General features: G+C 30.1%; 1 protein-coding gene across 1 annotated transcript in view; it reads left to right on the top strand.

Annotated features, from left to right (window-relative positions):
• The first annotated feature begins 1,936 nt into the window (after positions 1–1,936).
• The window catches only part of LOC144255073 (protocadherin-15-like), a 435,746-nt gene continuing 413,040 nt past the window's right edge, over positions 1,937–24,642 (top strand). Inside the window, 1 exon segment of the mRNA XM_077799104.1 lies at positions 1,937–2,149. Coding sequence (XP_077655230.1) covers positions 1,937–2,149 — 213 coding nt within the window.

Below are 24,642 nucleotides of genomic sequence, written 5' to 3'. Positions count from 1 at the left end.
TCTAATAATTTATCTTATATTCCAAAATTATTAGCTCCTATTTTATACATTTTGTTTTTTGTGTTTTTGGAGATTTAATTTTTTAAATTTTTTTGACAAACACATAATGTTTTTTCATATTTGTGAAGTACAATCTGATATTTGGATTCATGTATATGTTTTGTAGTTATCAGTTCATAAAAATTATCCTAGACTTTGAGGACTAGTGGAAAATAAAGAAATAGAATGATTGATCAATAGGTACAATGTTATTGTTTAATAGGAGGAATGAGTTTTGGTATTCCACGGCACAGAAGGGTAAATTTATTGAACAATAATGCATTGTATATCTCAACATAGTTACAAGGGATTTGAATGTACTCACCTAAAGAAATGATAATATAAAGATAATGAAAATTTATTTTTTTAGATATAAAAATGTAGTTTGTATTCATCATAGGCTTTTATGTGCTCAGTTGGTATAATGCCATGTAATTTTTACAGTTCCATCATATTAGTGTAATTAATATCCCTATTTTTAGAGTTCAACAAACTCATCACAGATTGGTTTTTCAATTTTCCATGGATCATACAGTTAGTAGTTTCTGGAATTGGAATGAGAAGCCAACTCAAATGATTTTGATAACATCCACTCATCTGTCCTAGGAACAATGCTAGTTACTGGACATAGTGACAGCTATTGGTAGAACAAAGCCTAAGGTTTTATGAGACAAAGGACACAAACTGAACTAAATATATAAAGTATATAATACTCCAACTTGTGGATGAGAAATGCAATGTGGAAAAGTAAATAATGGCAGAGGTAGTTGAAAGGAAAAGGCAGGCTGGAGACACAGTATTTAAGATGGTACTGTCCAGATATATTATTGCTGTTTTTGTTGTTGTTGTTGTTATTATTATTATTATTATTATTATTATTATTATTATTATTATTTTTGTATGAGGGATAGAACCCAGGGGTGATAATGCTATCCTGATAAAACTGAATTATTTAGAGACAGTTTTTTTTTAAGCTTAAAAGACATTTGCAATCACAAAGAAAGAAATATTTTATAATGTTCTGTCTCTGACTCTGGATTCAAACATGGCAGGTGTTCATCCCAGCCCCACAGGGACCTGAATCAACAAGTTCCATTTTAATGACACTTTCTTCCTTCAAAAAATTTATCATAAAAAGTAATTAGGCAAGTGAGCATATATTTATATGTAGTATGTATTGAAATGTTGTAATATTATTTATAATGACAAAATGGGTAGTTTTAAATCTCTCATTCTATTATTTTAAATAACATAAATTAAGCCACAAACTTATAATGAAGTACTGTTAAATTGTATAACATAACTTTATAGTAGCATTACATAAAACTGCTTTAGTAAATCTCTATTAACAAAGGAGATATTTGTGTGTGTGTGTGTGTGTGTGTGTGTGTGTGTGTGTGTGTGAGTGATAGGTATATATTTGGAAAAGGAAAAGATGAATAAAATGAGCGTGTAACTGCGTTGAGTGGGAAAGTTTGGTTGGGTTGTGAGTGATGTTTCTTCTTTTGATTGTATTTTAATATTTATCAGTAAAGAGCATATATTATAATAAAAATTTACATGAACACTAATATTCACACAAACTCTTTTGTTGAAGGCTTTATTTATTAGTGCATTTTTTATTAAAATTAGTTTATTTCATTGCTTCTTTAACTTTTCTAGGGGAAAAAATTGTTTTATCACATCTCAGCATTAGTTTTATGGTTTTAAGCACCAGTAAAACTTGAAGTGTAGCACTACTTGAAGCCCTATATCTGAGATACAAAAGTAAGCAATGATGTTATTTCAATTGTCCTCTCCAGTCTTTTGAATAATAGAAAGCCTGTCACGTTTTTAGATTATTCTAATTTGAAAATTATCAAGTATAAAAATTGTATTGAATGAACATGTTTTGATAATGACGAGAAGTTTTGATTTCAGTTGGTTTTCACAAACTGTACCATCTACATTACAGCCACCAATGAACATCCACTCCATTGTGGTGCAAGTCCAATGCATCAACAAAAAAGTGGGCACCGTCATCTACCATGAAGTGAGAATTGTGGTGAGGGATAGGAATGACAACTCACCCACCTTCAAACATGAAAGCTACTATGCCACTGTGAATGAGGTCAGTTCCTGCCTGCTCTTTGTATCATTTTTTGTTGATAGGTCAAACTAACTATATACTGTAAGTTTTGTTTTTAATAAGCTATTTCTTCATAATAATAGGCCTGTTTAGAAATACTAAGAAAACATTTTTAGGAATGGTATTTAGAAGAAATGTATTATGGGTGACTTCTGATGTGATTCACATTGCTATAGGAAAAGTTCAACTGACCCCCAAATTTTTCATTTTTGATCATCTTAGAAAATTTGGTGACTGAATCTACTATATACTTACTGAAGCAAAATAGGATTTATTTATTCTCATTGTATGGCAGTGGTCTAATTATTTAGAGAGACAATTTTTTAAGCTTAAAAGAAAGAAATGTTTTGTAGTGTTCTGCCTCTGACTCTGGATTCAAGGTGGCTGAGGTGGCTAAACTGGAAGGAAATATCTGAGATTCTGTTAATTTGAAGGTACTAATATAAATCACTACTGAATTCTTCTACAAAAAACCTGACCAAATTAGCAAACACCTTAAAAGCAATCTTCTTGCTTTTATTAGAGAGGACTTTTATTATTGTTATGTGTTGTTTGGGTTGTCTGTTTGTTTTCCCCTTTGACTAAAATCCATGAGCCAAGATGTGTCTTAACTTTAAAACAAACAAACAAAAAACTGTTATTAATCTATTAAGTTTTGTTTAGTTCAATAAACCAGAAAATATTTTTAAAGTACTTCTAATGTCATTTATTATTTTTACTTTAGACACGTAGAAAAATAAATGGAATTAATATGATAATCCATATTTTAGCAGGTCACTTTTATCTCTGGTTTTTTTTTATTTAAAAAAATACATGCCTACTTTATAGGAGAAAAATCAGTATAATTCGGTCATTAAACATACTATAAAGCCTTTAATCTTTTCATTCCCTTTGAAATTAATTAAATATATTTTAGTTCAATATTTTTCAAATTATATTACTTAACAAACTAAAAACTCCTATTTTAAGTGGCTTGACCAGGACAAACTTCAGGTTAGTAAATACTGAATATATTAAAGACACTTTGAACAGATTTCTATGGTAATGACAGTTGCTAATTGATTACCCTGTAATTGGTTTTAGATACTTGTAAATGGTTCCTTTTAGCATTTGAATTGCAGCCTTTGAATTAGATTTGGCTTTGTCTGCTTGAGGGTTAACTTCATTTGAATATAAATTGACAGGTGAAGTATGTTAGGCAACTCATTGGAAAAGCTGTTCTTACATCACTTTGATTGCTTCTGGATCTTTGACTATAGTTCATTTTTTCTTACAGAAACTTATAATGCTTAATTTAAATTTTAAAGCATCATATGTTATTAGATTATTCTCACTCCCCTCTTCAACCTTTTCAGTACCTTGTTGAAAAATAACTTTCTCAAATACCATTCTAATCATGGCACTGTACTCTTCAGTAATTGTGTACTTTCTCAGGAAAAATACCACTTTTTTGGCATACCTTCAAGTTCTTGAATAATATCACCATTATCAATATGTTCTTAATTTCACATTCTCTCTGATAATGCTCTATGCATCTCAGAAAGACTTCCTCATATCCCAAGTTTCCATTTCTTGGGCTTTGCTCACACTGTTCATTGAGATCTTCCCTACCTTTCAATTCTCCCATTCATCTTTTATAATTTAACTTAGGACCTATTTTCCAGAAATTATCCCTCCCTGACTTTTCATAATTATCACTCTTCAATGCCTCCAAATTTCTACCATATCTGGATAAATGACAGAACGGTAAAATTCATGAACAAGTTAAGCATTATCTTAGTATTTTGAAAAGCCCAGTTTCCTTTCCAAAGCTGTTTCTATGTGGTTGAACCCATATGTTCCTTGCAATGCATTTCCCTATAGCCATCTGAAGCAATTTTATCCCATGCATACCACAATTACAACTTCTAAGATTTTGCCCATATTGTCTCATATCTATTTTTGAAAAAAAATCAAAACTGTATTTAAACCTGAAAACAATCACAAGAAAAAATAAAATTCAATTTCTCTCATATTTAGTTGAGTTGTTCTTGTAAGACTGGAAAACGCCACACCACAGGACACAGATTACCAAAGAGTTTTTCCACTTTATTACAAAAGGCTGTGTGTTTATATAGGTCTAAGGAGAGGTCGCAGGGCTGAGGTAGATAACAAGTCGCCCGTTTATTGGCAAGCTCTTCCATATGTCAGTTCCGGAGCCCAAGAAGTTAATTCTAATTGGGGCCAAGGCTTCCCACCAGCAGTTCTTCCATAGTGATAGTTGTTAGTTTAATTAACTTCAGTTTTTACAATCTGCCAATAATATTGTCTGTAAAATAAAATTAAATGAATTGGATTTACATTTTGCAAAATTGCAAGATTTTTTTTATATTTTCTCATTTAGTTCAAGCTATGTAGTTAATTCAGTTAAGACTAGAAAGTTCAAAATTAAAGGGAAGGGAAAAAAAAAAAAAAACACTTCCCAGTTTGATAGATTGTTGGTGTCAAAATATTTCACACTTTATTAAAATACAAAAGAAGACAGGTATAAAGTCATTATCACAGATTTATCAAAGAAGCTTCCAAACTTAAATTCCTGATTAGTCATTTCACTTCAGTCTGTAGGAGAAAATTGTGGAGTACTAGCATCAATTGACTGTTAGTAAATTGGTCAGAAAATTGGGGATAATGCAAATCCTTTGTTCAGTCATCCCTTCGCTATTCATTAATAAGCATCTCAGTAGGCTAGCATAGCTACTTTTATGTACCTGATATTAAAAATAAATATCAGAGTTGGCATTTATGGTATTATATGGTATTATAGCATATCAAAATTACAATCAGTACTTTTATAAGCACATTAAATTCTACCCTCTTACACTGTTTGTAAACATATTATTTTATTAGTATGTCAAGAATTCACCAAAACATTATTAATTCCTTTATCTAAATGTCAAGTAAGGATTATAACAAGGTTCATAATTCCTTATTTATGAGAAAGATGTAAGACATTATAAGTATTTTTATCTCTCTGGGTAATTGAAGACTCTCAATTAATTTTGGACTATTGTATCATTAAGTAATTAGACTGACTGTTTTGAAGAACAAATTACACAGTAAAATTCTGATCATTCTTAAGCCATTTGTGGAAGATAAATCTTTCCTGACAGTGATGCCTTTAATAATGCATACAACCCACCCCCCAAAAAATTATTTTTACATAATAATAAATATAAACAAGTAAAAATTCAAGCACCAGTTCAGTAAATAATTTATAGTAAACATCAGATTTTATTAAATTAAGAAGTATACTGAAAATGAAGAGATAGAGATAGTCAATATTAGCTGCCTTTCAAGATGTTTAACTAAAAGGAGAAGGAGAAATTGAGTGGTAGCCAGGAGATGAAATGAGGCTCAAGTAAGAATTTAAAGGAAGAAGAGAATAGAGGATATTTTAATACAGGCCAAGTAACACATAAAAATGAACATTTCTTCCAGGTGCAATGGTGCAAGCCTGTAATCCCAGCACCTCAGGAGGCTGAGGCAGGAGGATTGCATGTCCAAAGCCAGCCTCAGCACAAGGAAGGTGCTAAGCAACTCAGTGAGAACCTATCTGAGTAAAATACAAAAAAGGACTAGGGAAGTGGCTCACTAGTTAAGTGTCCCTAAATTCAATTCCTGGTACCCTTCTCAACCAAAAATTAACATTCCTAAAAATCAAATGTTGACTTGTTTAACATTATTTCATATGAAATTATATATGTAAGGAAAGTACTTCAATGCAATAGAGACTATAAATGACAAAGATACAGCTAGCCTCATAATCAATGGGAATCAACTGAAATAATTTTCTAAGACTACAAACAAAACAAGATTATCCACTTTTACCACTCTTAAATTTAACATAGAATTGGAAATTTTAGCCAGAAAAATAATGCAAGAGAAAGGAATAAAGGGCCTCTGAATAAGAAAGGAAGAGATAATATTATTTCTGTTTTCAGATGACATGATTTTATACATAGAAAAACCTAATGATACTACCAAAAAACCCTGTTAGAACTGACCAACAAATCCAGTAGGTTTGAAAGGTAAAAAATGAAAATACAAAATCCTATAGCATTTTTATACAACATGATAAACTTGTTGAGGAAGAAATTAATATCATTTAAAATAGACACAAAAGTAATACAATATCTAGACATAAATTCAAGGAAATTAAAATTTTAACACCTCAATGAAAATAATTAAAGAGAACACAAAGAGAATGGAAGAACCTTATATTCTCATTGATTAGAGGTATTAATATTTTCAAAATGTCCATAATACTCAAGCAATACAAAGATTCAATACAATTATAAAATATGAATAATCTCCCTCACAGTATTCTTTATATTTTGTAAATAATATGAAACCATAAACAAATCTGAGTACCATGAGCAATCTTGACCAAAGAGAACAACGATGCAGATGTCATAATATAGGGCCTTAAAAATACTACAAACCAAAAAACATTGTATTGGCATTAAAACTGACATGTAGCATAAGGATAGAGAATAGAGAACCTGGAATAAATCCAAAATATACCTTGAAGAAAGTATGATCTCTTTAATAGATGGTGCTGGGGGAAACAGAAATCCATACATAGAAGAATTAAACTAGACCTCGTCTCTTATTATAAAAAAAAATTCAACTACAAATGGGCAAAGGCCTAAAGGTAACACACAATATCAAATTACAAGAAGAAAACATAAGGGAAACAATTCAAGATGTCAGTATAAGCAATGATTTTTTTTATAATATCCCCAAATCACAGGCAATAAAAGCAAAAATTGATATATGAGACTATATCAAACTAAGAATCTTCTACACAGCAAAATAAAAAACACAGTTAAGAGACAACTAACATGATGTGGTAAAATATTTGAAAACTATCTGTCAAGGTATTATTTGTAGAATATACAAGAACTGCAAAACACTCAAAATCAAAAGAAAAAAGAACACATTAATTCAAAATTTGGGAAATAACAGGAACAGCCATTTCTCAAAATAATGTATAAGAAAAATATTCAACACCACTAATCATCAGGGAACAATTCAAACCTTAATGAGAATATTTTTTTTCTACTTAGAATAGCTATAGTATAAAAGAAAATAATAATAATAATGACAACAACAACAAGGATGTGGAGAAATGAAAAATCCACACACTGCTAGTGGAAATGTGGATTAGTATAGTCACTTTGGATAAATTATAAACAAAACTACTTTATGATCTAGCTGTCTCACTACTGGGTATAGATCCAACAGAAATAAAATCAATATACCAAATATTTGCCTATGCTGCCATGTTTGTTGCAGCACTATTCACTATAGCCAGCAGACTATATGGAATAGACTAATGTGTCTATACATGGATGAATTGATAAAGAAAATATGGTATAATACACTCTCTCATTATTATTGACTCTTACAATAATGGAATTCTATAATTCATAGCAAATGGACAGAACTAGAAGACATTATGTTAAGTGAAACAAACCTGGCACAGAGAGACAAATACCATGTGTTCTCACTCATATGTAGAAGATTACAAAGCTGATTTTATAATAATTGCAAGTAGGATGCTGGTAGTTAAATTCTGGAAGGATAGTGGGGAGAAGAGAGAGATAAGTTGGAAAACAGGTACCAAAATCCAGCTACTGTGTTCTACAGTTCACAAGAATGTAGTGTCTGTTTTATGAGTAATTAGAAGAGAGGACTTTTAAAAGTTCCCGCCACAAGGAAGTGATAAGTGTTTAAGGAGATGAAAGGGCTAATTACCCTGATTTGACTTTCCACACTGTGTGCATGTATTAGATTATCACATTGTACCTCATGAACAGGTACAGTTATATGTCAATCAAAACCAAGGAAGTAAGTTTCTCTGGTTAGGGTCAGAGAGAGACAAGGTAAAAACTGAGGCAGAAGGAGAAATTAAAAAGAACTGAAGAATGAGAAAGACAGCCATGGTTGTGGGCTTTGAAGATGAATGGAGCTATAAGCTTGGGAGTGCAACCAACAAAACAGTCTGAGAAGAAACTTCACTGGGGCCCTATCCAAGGCTCAGTTCTCTTAGTCATTAATGGCTAATTAATTAATTATTTCAAGCCATAATTGCAGTGAGCTTGGAAACAGAACAGTACACTCCTTGATTTCAGTTTGTTGAGAGCTACCAATGATTTCTGACTGAAATGTATGACAGCAAATTAAGTCACTTAAATTGTATTATTTTCTAATGGCAGTAACAGAAATGAATGTAAATGTTCTCTCAGTAACAGATAAAACAGCAAAAAAATAACTGTAAGAAAATGAAAGATTGGAACAATGAAATTAGTAAAATTGATTTGTACCCAAGAACTAAAGAGTTCATTCTTTTTAAGTACATGGACTATTTACAACAATTCATTCAAAAAGACCTCTTGAGAAACGTATCCTGAAGGGTTGAAATTATACCAAAGATATTTTATAAACACCATATAGCTAAGTTTAAAATAAAAAAAGAAAACACATAAAACTTCCCATATATTTAGGAAAGGATATATAGAATACATTATTTACAAATGGTGTCACTGTATCTGTAGAAACCCACAGTATTTAGAGAAAAGGTATTACAATTTAAAGTGAGTTCACCAAGTATGCTGTAAACAAAGACAATATATTTTAAGGGATTTAAAAAAAATTAATAAACCAGCAACCAACAGAACATGAATTTTCAAAGTGAACCACTGATCATAGTTTTTATCAAAATGGTGTTTTAATTATATCTATTTATTTTAAATTTAGTTGAAAGAAAAATAATACTTTCATATTTTGGTCAATATGTGGAGTTCCCACAACATTGATACATTGTAGTAGTTGAGTAAATTAGCCCAATTACTTTGTAAACATACGTTTATAGTATCTACAATAAAATGATCAAGTACAGATCCTATGACTCACAAATTCTACTCTTCTGTACCTACTATAAATGTATAGTAAGATGCATTGAGGATATAACGTGGTAGCCACAAACTGGACACAATCTATTATGGTTTAGATATGAGGTATCCCCCAAATCTCACATATTATACAATACAAGAGGATTTGGAGGAGAAATTATTGGGTTATAGCCTTAACCTAATCAGTGAATTAATCCCTGATGGGAATAACTAGAGGGAGGTTGGGTGTAGCTGGAGGAAGTGGTTCATTGGGGGAGTAGCTATGGGGCCTATATTTTGCATCTAGAGAGTGGAGTCTCTCTGCTTCCTGAACCTCATGTGAGCTACTTGCTTCTGCCATGGTCTTCTGCCATGATATTCTACCTCACTTGAGCCCTGAGGAATAGAGCTGGACTTCTATAGATTAAGACCTCTGAAACTATGAGCCCTCCAATAAACTTTTCTTCCTCTATGATTGTTCTTATCAGATCTTTTAGTCACAGTGGTGAAAAAGCTGACTAAAACTCAATCCAAATGTCCAATGATACTCAAGTCAGTTTACCATTTGTTAGTTGCATTTATCTTAAAAAAAAAAAAAAACAAAAACATTTTATTTTGTCTTCTCTGTGCTCAATTTCTCATGTGATAATGAGACTATTAAAATACTTACCTCATAGGTTTTATTGACTATATCTATTAAATAAAAAGTAAAATAATCCCATAGTTTTCTAGTGTAGAAGACTTGCATGTCTTGTAATTATTTCAATGGACATCTGAAGATGTTTTTCTTTACACCACATATCTACATCTGATATAATATATGTATTTGCTTCCTTCATAATGTCTATCTCTTTAGAATCAAATCTACAGTAAAGCTTGCAATGTTTTCATTGAGTAAAAGAGTATGTGACACATTGTAGAAGTTCTATAATATAATTACCAGAGAATTACGAATGGCACAATCTTGAAACAGAAAAGTATTACTTAACATTCTTATTTAGTCTGATGGTGTCTGAGAAAGAGTGAGAGAGAAAACAAGTTTGTTTTAAGTTAAATTCTGAATGAAGTTCATATGTGGTAAAATTTTTAAATAAATAAATGCCTTTTGGATCATTGTAATACACAGTTCAAAACAACTGTGGTGACAAACAAAAAGAAACTTTTTCAATATTTGGTAAATATGAACTATATGAATTATGGCCCTTTTACATAACTCCTGGGGGGAAATTATATATTTATTTATGATAGAACTATTATACCACTTGAGAATTTTTACCCTACTTTTCATGTCCCAGAAAAACTAAGATAATATTGATTAAGCAACATTAATATGAATCCCCTTTGACCAAATGTCCCTTTTGTTTTCTTTATGAAATTTTTCTACACAAACAGCTTTATGAGACTCAATACAAATGGTCCTGCAAGCTTCACAGTGAGTTTAGTAAATCTGCGTTTCATCAAGTTCTATTTCTTTTAGTTCTTAACAACATGAAACGTTAAAGGATGCCTCATAAATCTAAATTTAAAATGCCATTTACAATTTAGAATGGTGATTGTTAGCAGATGAAGTAGCCTTGGGTTTCAGAATAATAAAATTGGGTTAGTAGATATTGACATTACAATTATGTTGCAAACTTTTTTTATGTATAATAATTTTAGTATTTATTTTCATACTCCTTAGGGATTAGAAATAATCATAAGGCCTGAACTTCATACCAGACCAATTTTTTCACTTTTTTTGTCCAAAATCTGTTTATTGTAAGATTGTTGTATAAATGTTCTTGTCAAATTTAGTGGCATCATCTGTCCTAATATTAGAAGAAATAAAGGAGACTATCATGATCATTTAATTTTAGTTATTATCACTACTTAAGGGCATTGTGTGGCAAGCAAAGTCAAATTGTATTTTTTTCTGAAATAGCTCATTTAAAACTTACACAAATTATAAATACACTTAAACTGTGTGTGTTTATTGTTTTCATATTACAGATGAGTAAGTGTAGGTATAGTGAAGAATTGATTAATTTACTTAAGATTTCATTGTTAATAAGGAACAAATCTAAGCCAGAAATCAAGGGAGACTCATTTTAAAACCAGGAGCCTTATCACCACATTGTATAAACATATTAGGCAAGAGAATGATAGAAATAAGATACATGGAGAAAATTCCATGAAATTTTAAAAATTTATGTTTCTGCCCCCATGTCTTAAAATAATGTTTTCTGAAAGAGTAAATAATTAAGGTCATTTATATGAGTACATATTAATGCTAAATTCAAAAACAAGTTGAAGTTGTTCACTTGGTCTAAATTTCACCTTGATTCACAGTTTACTAAACTAGCCAAGCACTGGGTAGAGTGTTTATAAGAAAAGAGAACAGTCTTTAAATCCTTGTGACCTAGGTTCTGATATTAGAATGATTGTTTCTTATCTATATAATCATGAAAAAATCATTAATTTATACTAGCCTTAATTTCCCCTAAAAAAATTAATAATCTTGTTTGTAGGATAATTGAAAATTAAAACATATAGAGAAGGCAAAGTAATATACCTTGGCTGGTATTAAATGGTAACAAAAATTTCATCTTCTATTGAGCAATTTCCACTTTCACCCAACTATGCTTCCCAGCATATTAATTCTCAAATTAAATGTACCTGAATATTTTTACTCATGAAGCATTTATTTCTGATGAAATTATTTATTCAATTTTATTTTTATTTCTTCTACCTTCTTTTTTATGATAACTGTATGGCACAAGATCATTAAACTATCACTGCTAGCAATTCGATTTTTAAAAGCATTTTTAAAATGATAAGCATATGATAAAATGAAAAAGTTAAATCCTACACACACACACACACACACACACACACACACAACATATGGGCACCTAAAAACTTTAATAAATCAACAAATGTTCTGTTTTTCATTCTCTTTAGACTTTGTGAGATTAATAACCAGAAAACTCTCTTTGATGCTCAGGAGGGAATACTATAAAATGATTTTTATATATGACATAATGACTATGGAATACAGAGTAGATTATAGGATGCTCATAGCATCAAATCTGGATGGATAATAAAACAAGATTTTAAAAATATAAGAAGTTGTTATATATGTTTTAAATACATATAAAACCTTTAATAACTTCTGTATAAAATTTTCAAAAGTTCATAAAGATATCTATAATGTAATGAAATGATGCGCATCTCAAGATGGCATTCCATAGGGGGTATTTTATATTTGTAGGAATCATGTGCTGATGTAATTAGGAATTTTATTTTACTCTTCTTTAAGTGCTATTATGCTTATTTCTCCTGACATGTTCTAAACATGTCCTGCAAAAGTATCTTATTATACTGTGCTTAATTCAAAAAACTACTGGGCTCTAAAATCTTTTAGATTTATTTTTAAATTTTAAAATAATGGTTAAAATATTTTAATGATCTTATCAATCTGTAGGAACTAAAAGTTGAATTTCAGTCAAATTAAAACACAAAACTGCATAAGAATCTTTCTCTTTTGCTTTCTCTATTTAAGATACCTTAATTTTCCCCCCATTTTTATTGCTGCATTATAGATGTATGTATTGATGGTATTTTTTTTGTTACATATTTACAAGCACACAATATAACAACACACTTTGGCCAACATCACTCCCCAGCATTTACTCCTCTCTTCCTGCCTCCTACCCCTTAGTCCTTCCATAGCTTAACATATGAGACAAAACACAGAACCCAACTTTATGGCTGAATAAAGCTCCATTGTGTATATTTACCACAGTTTCTTTATCTATTCATCCACTGATGGCCATCTAGGATGGCCATTGTGAATTGTGTTCCTATAAATATGAGTATTCATGTATCCTATAGTACGATGACTTTAATTCTTAAGAGTACATACCAAGAATGCTATAGTTGAGTTATATGGTGGATGAAGGCTTAATCTTTTGAGGAGATTCCATACTGATTTTCATAGTAGTTGTAGTAATATACAGTCCTACCATCAGTGTACAAAAAGTGTTGCTTTTTCTTCACATCCTCTCCAGCATTTATTATTATTTGTTTTCTTTATGACTGCCATTTTGACTAGTATGAGATGAAATCTTGGTGTAGTTTTTATTTCATTTTCCTAATTGCTAATGATGTTGAATATTTTTTTCTGGTATTTGTTGGCCATTTGTATTTGTTCTTTTGAGAGTTGTCTGCTTATTTTCCCATTAATATTGGGTCATTTGATTTTTGGTTTAAAGTTTTTTTTAGCTCTGTATATATTCTAGATATTAACCCTCCATCCAAAGAGTAGCAAGCAACAATTTTCTCTTATTCTGTAGGTTCTCTCTTCACATTCCTACTTGTTTCCTTTGCTGTGCCATTTATGAACTCTTGGCATTATTTCCTGAGCTTTAGGTGTTCTGTTTAGAAAATTATTGCCTGCGCCTAAAAGGTGAAATATTGACCCTCTGTTTTCTTATAGGAGTTGCATAGTTTCTGGTCTTTGATTTTGAGTTAATTTTTGTGCAGGTTGAGAGATGAGGATCTAGTTTCATTTTTCTCCATATGGATAATCAGTTGTCCTAATACCAATATTTTAAAAGGCCATCTTTTCTACAATGTATGTTTTTGTTACATTTGCCAAGGTCAGATGACTGTATCTGTGTGGGTTTGTCTCTGTGTTTTCTATTCTATGCCACTTATTTATGTATGTGTTTTTATGCCAGTACCATGCATTATTTGTTACTATAGCTCTTTAGTATAGTTTGAAGTCAGGTATTGTGTTGCTTCTAGCATTGCTTTTTGGACTTAAAATTGTTTGCTACATTTTGGGTATATTAGTCCAAATACATTTTAGAGGACTATTTTTTCTAGTTCTGTGAAAAATGTCATTGGTATTTTGTTGGGGTTAGCATTGAATCTGTATATCGTTTTTGGTAGTATGTCCACTTTAAAAATATTAAATCTGCCTATTCATTAACATGGAAATTCTTTCCATCTTCTGAGGTCATCTTTAATTGCATTCTTCAGTATTCTTTTTTAAATATTTATTTTTTAGCTTTAGTTGGACACAGTATCTTTACTTTTTGTTTTTATGTGGTGCTGAGAATTGAACCCAGTGCCTCATGCATGCTAGGCAAGCGTGCTACCACTTGAGCCACATCCCCAGCCCCTCATTTTTCAGATTTCTATAGTTTTTACTATTGAGGGATTTCACTTTCTTGGTTAGGTTTATTCCTAGGGTTGGTTGGTTGGTTGGGTTTTTGAGGCTATTATGAATGGGATTGTTTTCCTGATTTATTTTTCAGCAGGTTTATTGTTAAGATACTTTAATTTTGTTAATGAAGAGTTGGTTCACTGAACATTAGGTTCATAGAAATAAAATGTTCATAAAATAAAAGCTTTTTGATCATTAAAAATATTATATACATTTTTATAAAGGATATGTTAAAGCCCTGAACTTTGTAATAATAAAAATTTTAATGACAATGGTTTCTTTACTATTATATTTTCAATAATATATTTGAATAATATCAGAAGTATTTATAGCTAAGTAATATTTTTAAAGAATGATAGCGTTATCCTCTATTCCCCATCAAGTTTCCCCATTGTTAACATATTTGTGTGGTTAGTTTTTAAATAAAGCAAAATTTATACATTCTGATTAACTTAAATCCATAGTTCATTCAGATTTCCTTAATTTTTAACTTACATACTTTTATTTTTCTAGGATCCCATCTGGAATGCCATATTACATTTAATCACCATGTTTGTTTGTTTGTTTCTTTCTTTCTTTCTTTCTTTTAATGTTCTAGATCATAATAGTCTTTATTTTGCTTGTTTTTAATGATTTTGACAGTTTTGAGGCATACTGGTCAGATAAGCTTTCCTTCTAATATACATGTAAATGTGTATATATATATTAAATATATAACATATACATATTTTGTACTTTTTATTGCCTAAGTGTATGAACATTTATAATAAATATTTAGTATAAATACATAATTACTTATTCTTTTACCAATGAGCTGTGAATTGAATAATTGAAACCCCTTGTAGTCTTAGCACTTTAGTATGTATTTACTAAAAATGAGAGCACTCTTCTACATATCCATTGTATGCAATCAGTAAATTACATTAATTAATACAATATTACTACCTACAGATGCCATTCAAATGTGCTGAATTTTCAGATAATATCATATGTAGGTCAAAGATTCAATTTGGGATCACAGGTTGCAGTTAGTTGTCATGACTTTCTAAATTCAATTTTAGTAGTTCTAGTATCAATCTTAGCTGTTCCTCAGTATTTTCTTGGCTTTCATGACCTTAATTTTTTTTAGGGAAAGGAAAGATTATGGACTATATCTAACTGTGGGTTCACCTGTTGCTACAAAAAGTGATGCCATGACCAATCTTCACTATATGTAACACACAAGACACAATGCCAATTTGTTCCATTGTTAGTGTTTTAGTCAGCTTGTGACACTGTGACTAAAAGATCCAACCAGAACAAATGTAGTGGAAGAAAAGATTTCTTTAGGAGCTCACAGTCTCACAGTTTCAGATGTGATGTCTTAATCCAGAGAAGGCTGACTCCATTCATCAGGTTGCAGCAGGACATCATGGCAGAAGACTAAGGCAGAGGAAAACGGTTCACATGAAGATCAGAAAGATGATGTGAAATGTATATCCCACAGCCACCCACCCAGTGAACCACAATCCTCTAGTCACACCCCACCTATGTCCAGTTACCACTCAATTAATCCCATCAGGAATTAATCACCTAATCATTTCTCCTCGGAATCTTCTTGCATTGTCTCACATGAGAGCTTTTGAAGGACACCTCACATCCAAAGCATAACAGTTAGTAAAATAGCCTTTATCATTTTGATAGGATGGTGTTCTCCAAATTGATCCACCACTAACATTACTAAAAATTGTACTTAATAATTAATGAGTGTTGAAGCTATTCTGTGGGAAAACATTTTAAGGATCTATAAATATTTTGTTTCTCATCAAACTCATGACTATTATTTTTATTAAGGATTTACAAAATATTAATTTATTAAAAAGTAACTGAAGAAAATATAAATCATAGTGATTGTACATGTGTTCTTTATCTTTGCTTCTGTTGTATTTATTGATTTAATACATTTTCAGGCTTTATGCAATGTTCTACCAGTAAATATGTGACTATTAATAGAAATATTAAAATAATGAAATCAGAGTGAGTTTAGAATTTATGAAATAATTTACTTTTTGAGAAACAAGTTGTTTTCAGTAGTGATAATTATTTCAAATGATATTTCTAAAGTGTTGATAGTAGTTGAGGTTCTCTTTCTCTAAACTATCTCAAAAGTATTAATCCCTTAGGCCAATAAATTTGTTTATTTATTTATTTACTTACTTATGATGCTGGGTATTAAATCCAGAGGCACTTAACCACTAAGCCACATCCCAGTCCCCTTTTTAAATTTCTTTTTAATTTTGAGACAGATTCTTGATATGTTACTTAGGACCTCACTAAGTTGCCAAGGCTGCCCTCAAACTTGTAAGCTTTCTACTTCAGTTTCCTAAACCCTGTGGTTAAAAGCATGCACCATTCTTTCTGGATAATAGTTTATCTTTGATAGAATATATTCCAAATTGCATCAATTCAGATTAGCTGTAAAACATATGCTGTTATATGCAAATTTTGTTTCTTCTTTCCTTCCCCTTATCTTAAAAATTTTATTAATTAATTTGGCCCATAAATTATCATAGATTAAGAGATGCTATAATTTAATTATTGTGAGTTTTCAATAATATATTTCACAGTGTTTAAGAAGGAATCCTTTGATATCAGATAATCTGTGCCATAGACCTACTCACTAATCATTAGACTTATGAGATTAGGCCTAAGCTGTCATAGCTCATTATTTCTTAACTAAAGTTAATATAATAATAACAAATGATATAAACTTATATTAAGGATTATAAGAGATAATGCTTTTAAGGTACTTAGTATAGGAACTGACCAACTTTTCTTGCAGGTTACCCCAGCCTTGGAAATATTCTTTAAAAACAGTTATGTATCTGAAAAACAAATAGTCCCCACATAGCAAATTCAAGATTGAGAGTCCAGCTTTTTCTCACAATGATGAAATTTTATTCTCTCTTATGTATCTTTTTTTTTTTTTTTTACTTTTCCTACCTAGTTCTCTCAGTTTGGTGTCTTTGTTTCACATTTCATCAATATTGTGTCATCTTCCATTTATTATGTATTTTTGAACATTTGTTCTTATCAAAGTCATTCTGGCAGAAAAGGGAGCATAACAATGTGATTTCAGACAAGATTTTAAGTATTTTTATATGTTTTGCAAATGTTTTCATTAAATATCCAGTATTTATAATTCTTAGACATTTATAAATTAAGGGTAGAATTAGTAATTTTTCACATAAATTATATACACTTTTTAGAAACATAGCCCATGGAATTTACTGGAACTTAAGGGCATTTCCCATTCACAGAATTTCCTTGAATGGACAGTTTTGGTATTTAATTTACAGCTTAGAAAAGCATCTCAAGGAAGAAGAAATAGGACATATCTGCTATTAGAACTGATGAATTCAGTTGAGTTGCTAAAAAATCAACATACAAAAATTAGCAGTATTTTATATACCAATAATGATTGACCTTGTTGTAAAGGAAATTAAAAAACAGGAAAGAAATTGAAACTGCAAATAAACCAGAAATGAAAAGTAAAATAGAATTTTCTTACTCAAAATTTTCACAAATTAAAAAGGGGTCCTCACACAGGAGAGATTTGGAAAGGCAGAGGGAGGGGTGATGGATAAAAGTTAAATAACAGGCTCCAAAAAAAAAAAAACTGCTGGAAATGAGTCCATTCTGGTCTCTAAGTACAGTAGGGTAACCAGGGTAAGTATTGCTTTTATTAATATATGATATATTTCAAAATAAGTAGAAGAATATTAAAGCTCCCAACACATAGAAATGATTAACTTTTGAGGAAATGAAAGTACCATTATACTGACTCAATCATTTTGCATTGTATCAAATTATCATACTCTACATAATAGATATATACAAATATTATCTGAATAAAAATAGATAATATGTTGATATTTTCAATAAATAATTGCAAATGAAAATTTAAAAATATAAACAAAGCAAGAAAATAAAGCTAGATACAAAATAGTACAAATTATGGCAGACCAAGTACAGGAAAAAATAGATACATTGGAAAAAAAAAGTGGTTGTATCTAGGATGATTGTCTCTGAAAGACAGAGGGAACTTTATGGAGTGAGAGAAATATTATTCATTTTGTTTAAGGTGGTTTTTACATGGGTGTGTGTAATGTAAAGACCACCTTAAACAATCTGAATATATAAAATATGTTTCATTTTACGTAAATTTTATTTCAATGACTTAGTATTACCTTGACTAAAGTACCACTCTTTTTTTGTTTTCATTTTGATTTCATTAAATTACTACAAGATAACTTCTACTGAATGTGAATTCAATGGTGAATATTATTAATGATCAATTCTAGAAGATTTAAAACCAAATTCAATTGGAGTTAATTTGTACAAAGGCTTGAGTAAAACAAACATTGTATTGAAGAGTTAATGTGAAACCAACATTATGATCATAAAAACATTGATTTGGCCTATAAATTATCATAGAATCAGAGATGATATAATTTAATTATTGTGAGAAAAATTAAACTTCAGTCATTTCCTGCTAATTACTGCCCGTTTAAAAATTCAATTCTGAATTTCACTGGTAGAAATTCCCTGGATTTCAAATTTGTCAATGTTTCTGATGCATATTTTTAAGTCAGGGATGATTTGTAAGTAAGAATTCATAAAGTTATTTTATTGGAGGGTGAAGTCAAGGTGTGAAGTATAGTTGAGGATGAGTCTTTTCAGACTTGAAAAGATAATTATTATGGTAATGATCATCATATCATGCAATGTAATTGAGAAGACCCTAAAGGTATGTGTAGAGGAGAAAAGAAAACAATGTCTAATCATTTGAAAAATGGGTCAATTTTCTGGAAGTACATATCATCATCTGTTGGATTTTCTTGAGAGATTGGCATGAAATGGCTATGTAATACTATAAATTGTATAAATAATATTGAAAATTTAAAAACTAATGAGCATTTGACAAATAATCCTGTTTCACTTAAGGTATCACTCTCATTTGATAATGTCTATCAGTAAAAATATAGTACCTGCTGTCTTGATAACAATCTGTCATTAAATCATTATTATATGATAAACATCATGTAATGCTTAGTTCTATTTCAGTTTATTTAAATACCCATGACCCTTCAGATGTTCTCTCTCTTTTTGTGTGGAAGGGAAGAGGACCAGAACACTTGGATTCTTGAAGAAACATATTAGTAACTAGCATCTCATCAATTGCATTTTAAATAATCCTTTCAGGATAGCTTTTTCTTAAGTAAGTTTCCAAAACTAGATAATGTTATTTTTTATGAATTTTTTTCTAGTTGAAATGATATTATTTAAATTACCTTATTACATAAAAACACTCTTCAAATATTATAGCAAGCATATGTAAGATGATCAACTTTGCAGATTTACTACCAGAAATTATACAACAGATAGAAATGTCAGAAGATCATTACTACCCACCTATACAGTGGTCTTGATGACACAGACATTATTGAATCAGCACGTATATACTTTTAACACAGTATGATGATTTTTAAAGTGTTTTCTATCATTTATTCTTCTCAATATTTTATTTAAACTGAGCAATATAACATTTATTTGCTAAACACAAAGTTGTTCTATTTGAATGTGCTTGCTACTATATCCTCTTATATTTTATTTACTAAAATTCTACACATTTTCTTCAAAGAAAAGTAGCAAGAACACAGGAAAAACTATCTTCATAGTGGGCTCTGCAGGATTTTCTCCATGGAAACAGGGAAATAAGCATAAATTTTGTTGGAACTGAGCTGCCAGACCCCAGCTCAGCCTATTGCAGACTAAAACTTAATGAATGGGTAGGAGTTTCTTTTAAAAAGAGGTTTCTCAAGGTGCTGGGAAAAGCCAAACAGGGGATATGAAACAATGTTCTGATATCATGACCTTATGATGGGTTTATTGTATTAAAATGTGAAGAAATGATGATAATTTTCAGTCTCAAAAATGAAATACGACATACAAGTGTGAAAAAAAATTGAGTTTCTATTGTTAAGCCAGTTTCTATGTTAATTGCTAAGAGAGATAAAAGAAAAAATAAAATATTGTCTAAAGTTAAAGAGTTGTGGTGTACAGATAGCAGTCTCTGTGGACAGATTCTTTTTATTTTTCTTTATTTAATACTTTGTTAGTTATGTAAAAATTGTCCTGGTGTATGTCCATTTAGCTATGTGCTTTCTGTCACTTCTTTTAATGTATTTTTTTTTTTTTTTGCTGTCATGTTAGTTAGCAGTTTTGAGATATAGCACTTAGGAGATGTTACCTATTAGACATGGGGTAGGTCTTGTTGTGCAGTTTTCTTATAGTAGAAAGTAGATCTGAAAGATATGAATAACACATTGATAGAGAGAACTCCTTTCAATTATTGCTAGTCAATTGCCTTCTTTCAGAAGTTTAGTGTGAAGAAACACGGCAAAGAAAAATACTTAATATGACTTTATTAGTAAGAACATTCCATATTTAACTACTAGTCTATACCATCTCACCTAATTTCATTTTTCTTTACTAGTTGCTGTAATGAAAACTCTTTGTGTTAAAGGGAATGCTCTTATAAACAATGCCCTACTGTGATACCAATTTCATGTTTATTTTATACTGGCATACTATTCCTTGGAATTTTTTCTACATTTTGTGGTTTTCAAAGAAATTCATAAGGAGATATATATATATATATATATATATATATATATATATATATAATGTTCTTGGTTTTTATTTTTATTTTTTGCATTTGTTTCATAATAAGTGGGAAGTTCAGGGATGTTGTACCTTCGTGATTAAATAACATATTTGTCATTTCAAAAATATTTTCTATATTTCTTGCTATGTCTGGTTGAATCAAATGCATTTTTTAAAGTTCCTTAAAAATCACTATTTTTATGTCCAAAATTTTGCTTAAAAATTTAAAACGGACTAGAAAAAAATTCATTTTGATAGATAAGAGGAATAGAAATTTCAACACTAACACTATATCAGGTAAACAACATATTTAGAATGCACTATGGCACATATTGTGCTAGATCATTTACCTATATTTTATTTTTAATTTTCCCACATGGACATTAGAAAATCGAGAACAAAATTGGGTCGTACAAACAAAGGAAGAGGAAACATGTACTAGAAAAACAAACAAAAAAAATGTTGACTACAGTATTTTGTTGTTTGCTTAACTTTTTGTTAAAGAAAATTTTAAGCATATACAAAGGTTAATGCTCATTATTCAGCTTCAAGAATTATCAGCTCTGGACAAACTTGTTTTATTCATATCCCCTACCCAGTAAGATTTTGAAGCAAACCTTAGACATATCATTTCATGTAAAAACATTTCAGTATTTATATTCAAATTATAAGTACTCATATTAAGTCTTTCAATTAAGGACTAGTGGAAATATAACATAGTAGCAAAAATTAAAGACATCATAATTATTTACCTCAGTGAATTCTCCAAAGTAAACTCCTAAGTATTACCACAAATCTACTCACAAATGTAGCTACTGTCAGATCTTAGGAAGGATACCTTCTACAGTCACTGAACCCTTACAAAGGACAGCCTCATGTCTCACCCTATTATTAGTTTTGCTAGTTGTGAACACTAGTATAAATGCAATCATGCAGCATGAATTCTTTTTATGTCAGTATTATTTTTCATCATTATGTTCATGACTATACACTGATACTGTAGCAATATAATGATCAATAGTATAAATAATCTTCACCTTGTATAGAGCTACTCAATTGTTGATAAACATTTCAGTTATTTGTATATTTGGGATATTAAGAACATATGTCTAGGTATAATCTTCTATAGAACTTTTCAGTTCACATGTACATATTCTTGTTTGATGAATACAAAAATAATTTTTAAGAGAAAATTTTAATTCAAAAGATATGTGTCCTTTTAGAATAGTAGATATCACCAAAGACTTTTCTAAAGTAGCTAGGTAAATTGATTCATGCTTGTAGTATAACAGAGTTACATTTGTTCTACCATAGGGTTTTCCTTATAATTAGTTTTTAGTTAGTCTAATGGAGACATAGAAATATTCTATTGGATTTTAATTAGAATTTTCTAATGTTTATTAAAAAGTAGCATTTCTTTGCTGGGTGCCATGGTCCATTCTTGAAATTCCAGTGGCTCAGGAGGCTGAGGCAGGAGGATTGCAAGTTCAAAGCCAGTCTCGACAACTTAGTGAGACCCTGTCTATAAATAAAATACAAAAAAGGACTTGGAATGTGACTCAGTGGTTAAGCACCCTTGGGTTCAATCCCCATTATCAAAAAAAGGAAAGAGGAAAAAGGAGAAAAGGTGCATTTCTTACATGTTCATTGACCATTAAGCTATATGGTTTTCAACAAATTTATTTTTCAAGGATCTGGTATTTTACTAATTGCATTATAGGAATTCTTTATATATTCTGGACAAAATTTATTGGCGAACATATGTTCTCTAACTATCTCTACTGATTTTGTATCTAGCATTTTTGCAATATTTTATTTTTAATGTAGTCCATCTCATTTTCATGGCTTATGCTCTGTATGTCCTATTGAATGAATCTCCCAGCTGATTATAATGTTTGTAATGTTGTAAAGATATTATCTAATGACTCTTTTTGAAAAAATATTTTGTAATTTCCATTTTTATCTACATTCTACTGAAATTTAGTTTTATTTATGCTGTAAAGTAGAAATCAACAATGAGGTTGTTTTTTTTTTTTTAATTCCCTTAAGGATATGTAATTAGCCCAGCATCATTTAGTCAAATAACCATTAGATTCCTATTACACTGAATTGTTGTTTTCTGAATCAGGTGATTCTATCTGTGGGAATTGTTTCTGGGCAAGATCTATTGTACTGTGAGTATATTTATTTACTCCAAAGTCAGTATCACAGTGTCTGCTTTCCTGTAGTTTAATAATAAAGTCTTAAAATCTGGAAGAGTAAGCCTTGTAATTTAATTCTTCATTAAGATAGTCTTCTCTAATGTTGGACCTATGTGTTTTTACATAAATTTTAAAATCAACCTAGAAAGTGCCTTATCTAAAGATAAATTTGGGGAAAATTGACATCATAACCTTAACGAATCAGAAAAATCTATTTATAGACTGTCCCTCCATTTATGTAATTCTTTAATAAGCTCTCCAAATATCGATCTAAACTGTCCCTCAAAAGTACTTCAATCCATTTTTAACATTCACAGGAAAGAAATTGAAGTTCAAAAGAGCTATGTGAAAATCAGGCATTACAGTAGTTTTATAATTTATGATCTTATATTCAATCAATTTTGGCTTGATTTTGTACATGGCAAGAAGTGTATAATCTTATTCTTCTGTCTTAGTTTTCCACAAACACCATTTATTGAATTAACTTTCTTCTCTCTGTGTGCTCTTGGTACCTTTGTAAAATATCAGTTGATAGTAGTGCTAGAGTTTATTTCTGGGCTCTCTATTCTGTTCCATTGATCTGTGTTGTTGTTTTTTTTTTTTTTTAATGCCAGCACAATTTATTTGAGTTACTATAACTTTGCAGTATATTTTAAAGTAAGGTCTTGTGATTGATTCTACCTTCTTTTTTTTTTTTTTCAAAATTGCTTTGTTTATTGGTATTTTATGGTTCTATATAACTTTTAGGATTTTTTTTCTATTTATGTGAAGAATGTCATTGATTTTTTTTATTTTCTTTTTTTAAATTTGTTTTAATTAGTTATACCTGATAGTATAATGACTTTGATATATCATACATTTGAATCAGTTGGGATATAATTTCTCATTTTTCTGAGTGTACAGGTTACAGAATCATATTGGTCATGCAGTCACATATATACACACAGTAATAATAATGTCTGTTTCATTCTACTATCTTTCCTCGAGGATTGCATTAAATCTGTATATTTTGGGAGTAGTATGGACATTTTAACAAAATTAATTATTTCAATTCATGAACACAGATATTGTTCCATTTGTGTTTTCTTCAGTTTCTTTCATCAATGCTTTGTAGTTTTCTATAGATCTTTCACCTTTAGGATGAATTTATTTTGAAGTATTTTACATTTTTATAGCTATTGTAAATTAAATTGTTCTTTCAATTTCTTTTTCAGATAGTTTACTGTTAGATTATAGAAAGACTACTAAGTTAATGTACAATAGATCTCACAGTTATTCTTCCTATTTAATTATAATTGCATGGGTTTTTGAATAAGAGTTCCTTAAATCTGCTGCTCCTAACCACAACAATCTCTGTTGACTTTCATTCTATTTTCTGCTTCTATGAAATCAGTTTTTTAGATTCGATAAATGAGTAAA

This window comes from Urocitellus parryii, chromosome 5, assembly GCF_045843805.1.
Source record: "Urocitellus parryii isolate mUroPar1 chromosome 5, mUroPar1.hap1, whole genome shotgun sequence".
NCBI lineage: Eukaryota > Metazoa > Chordata > Mammalia > Rodentia > Sciuridae > Urocitellus > Urocitellus parryii.
The sequence above is the reverse complement of the archived record's forward strand: the minus strand, read 5'-3'. Positions and strand labels throughout refer to the sequence as shown.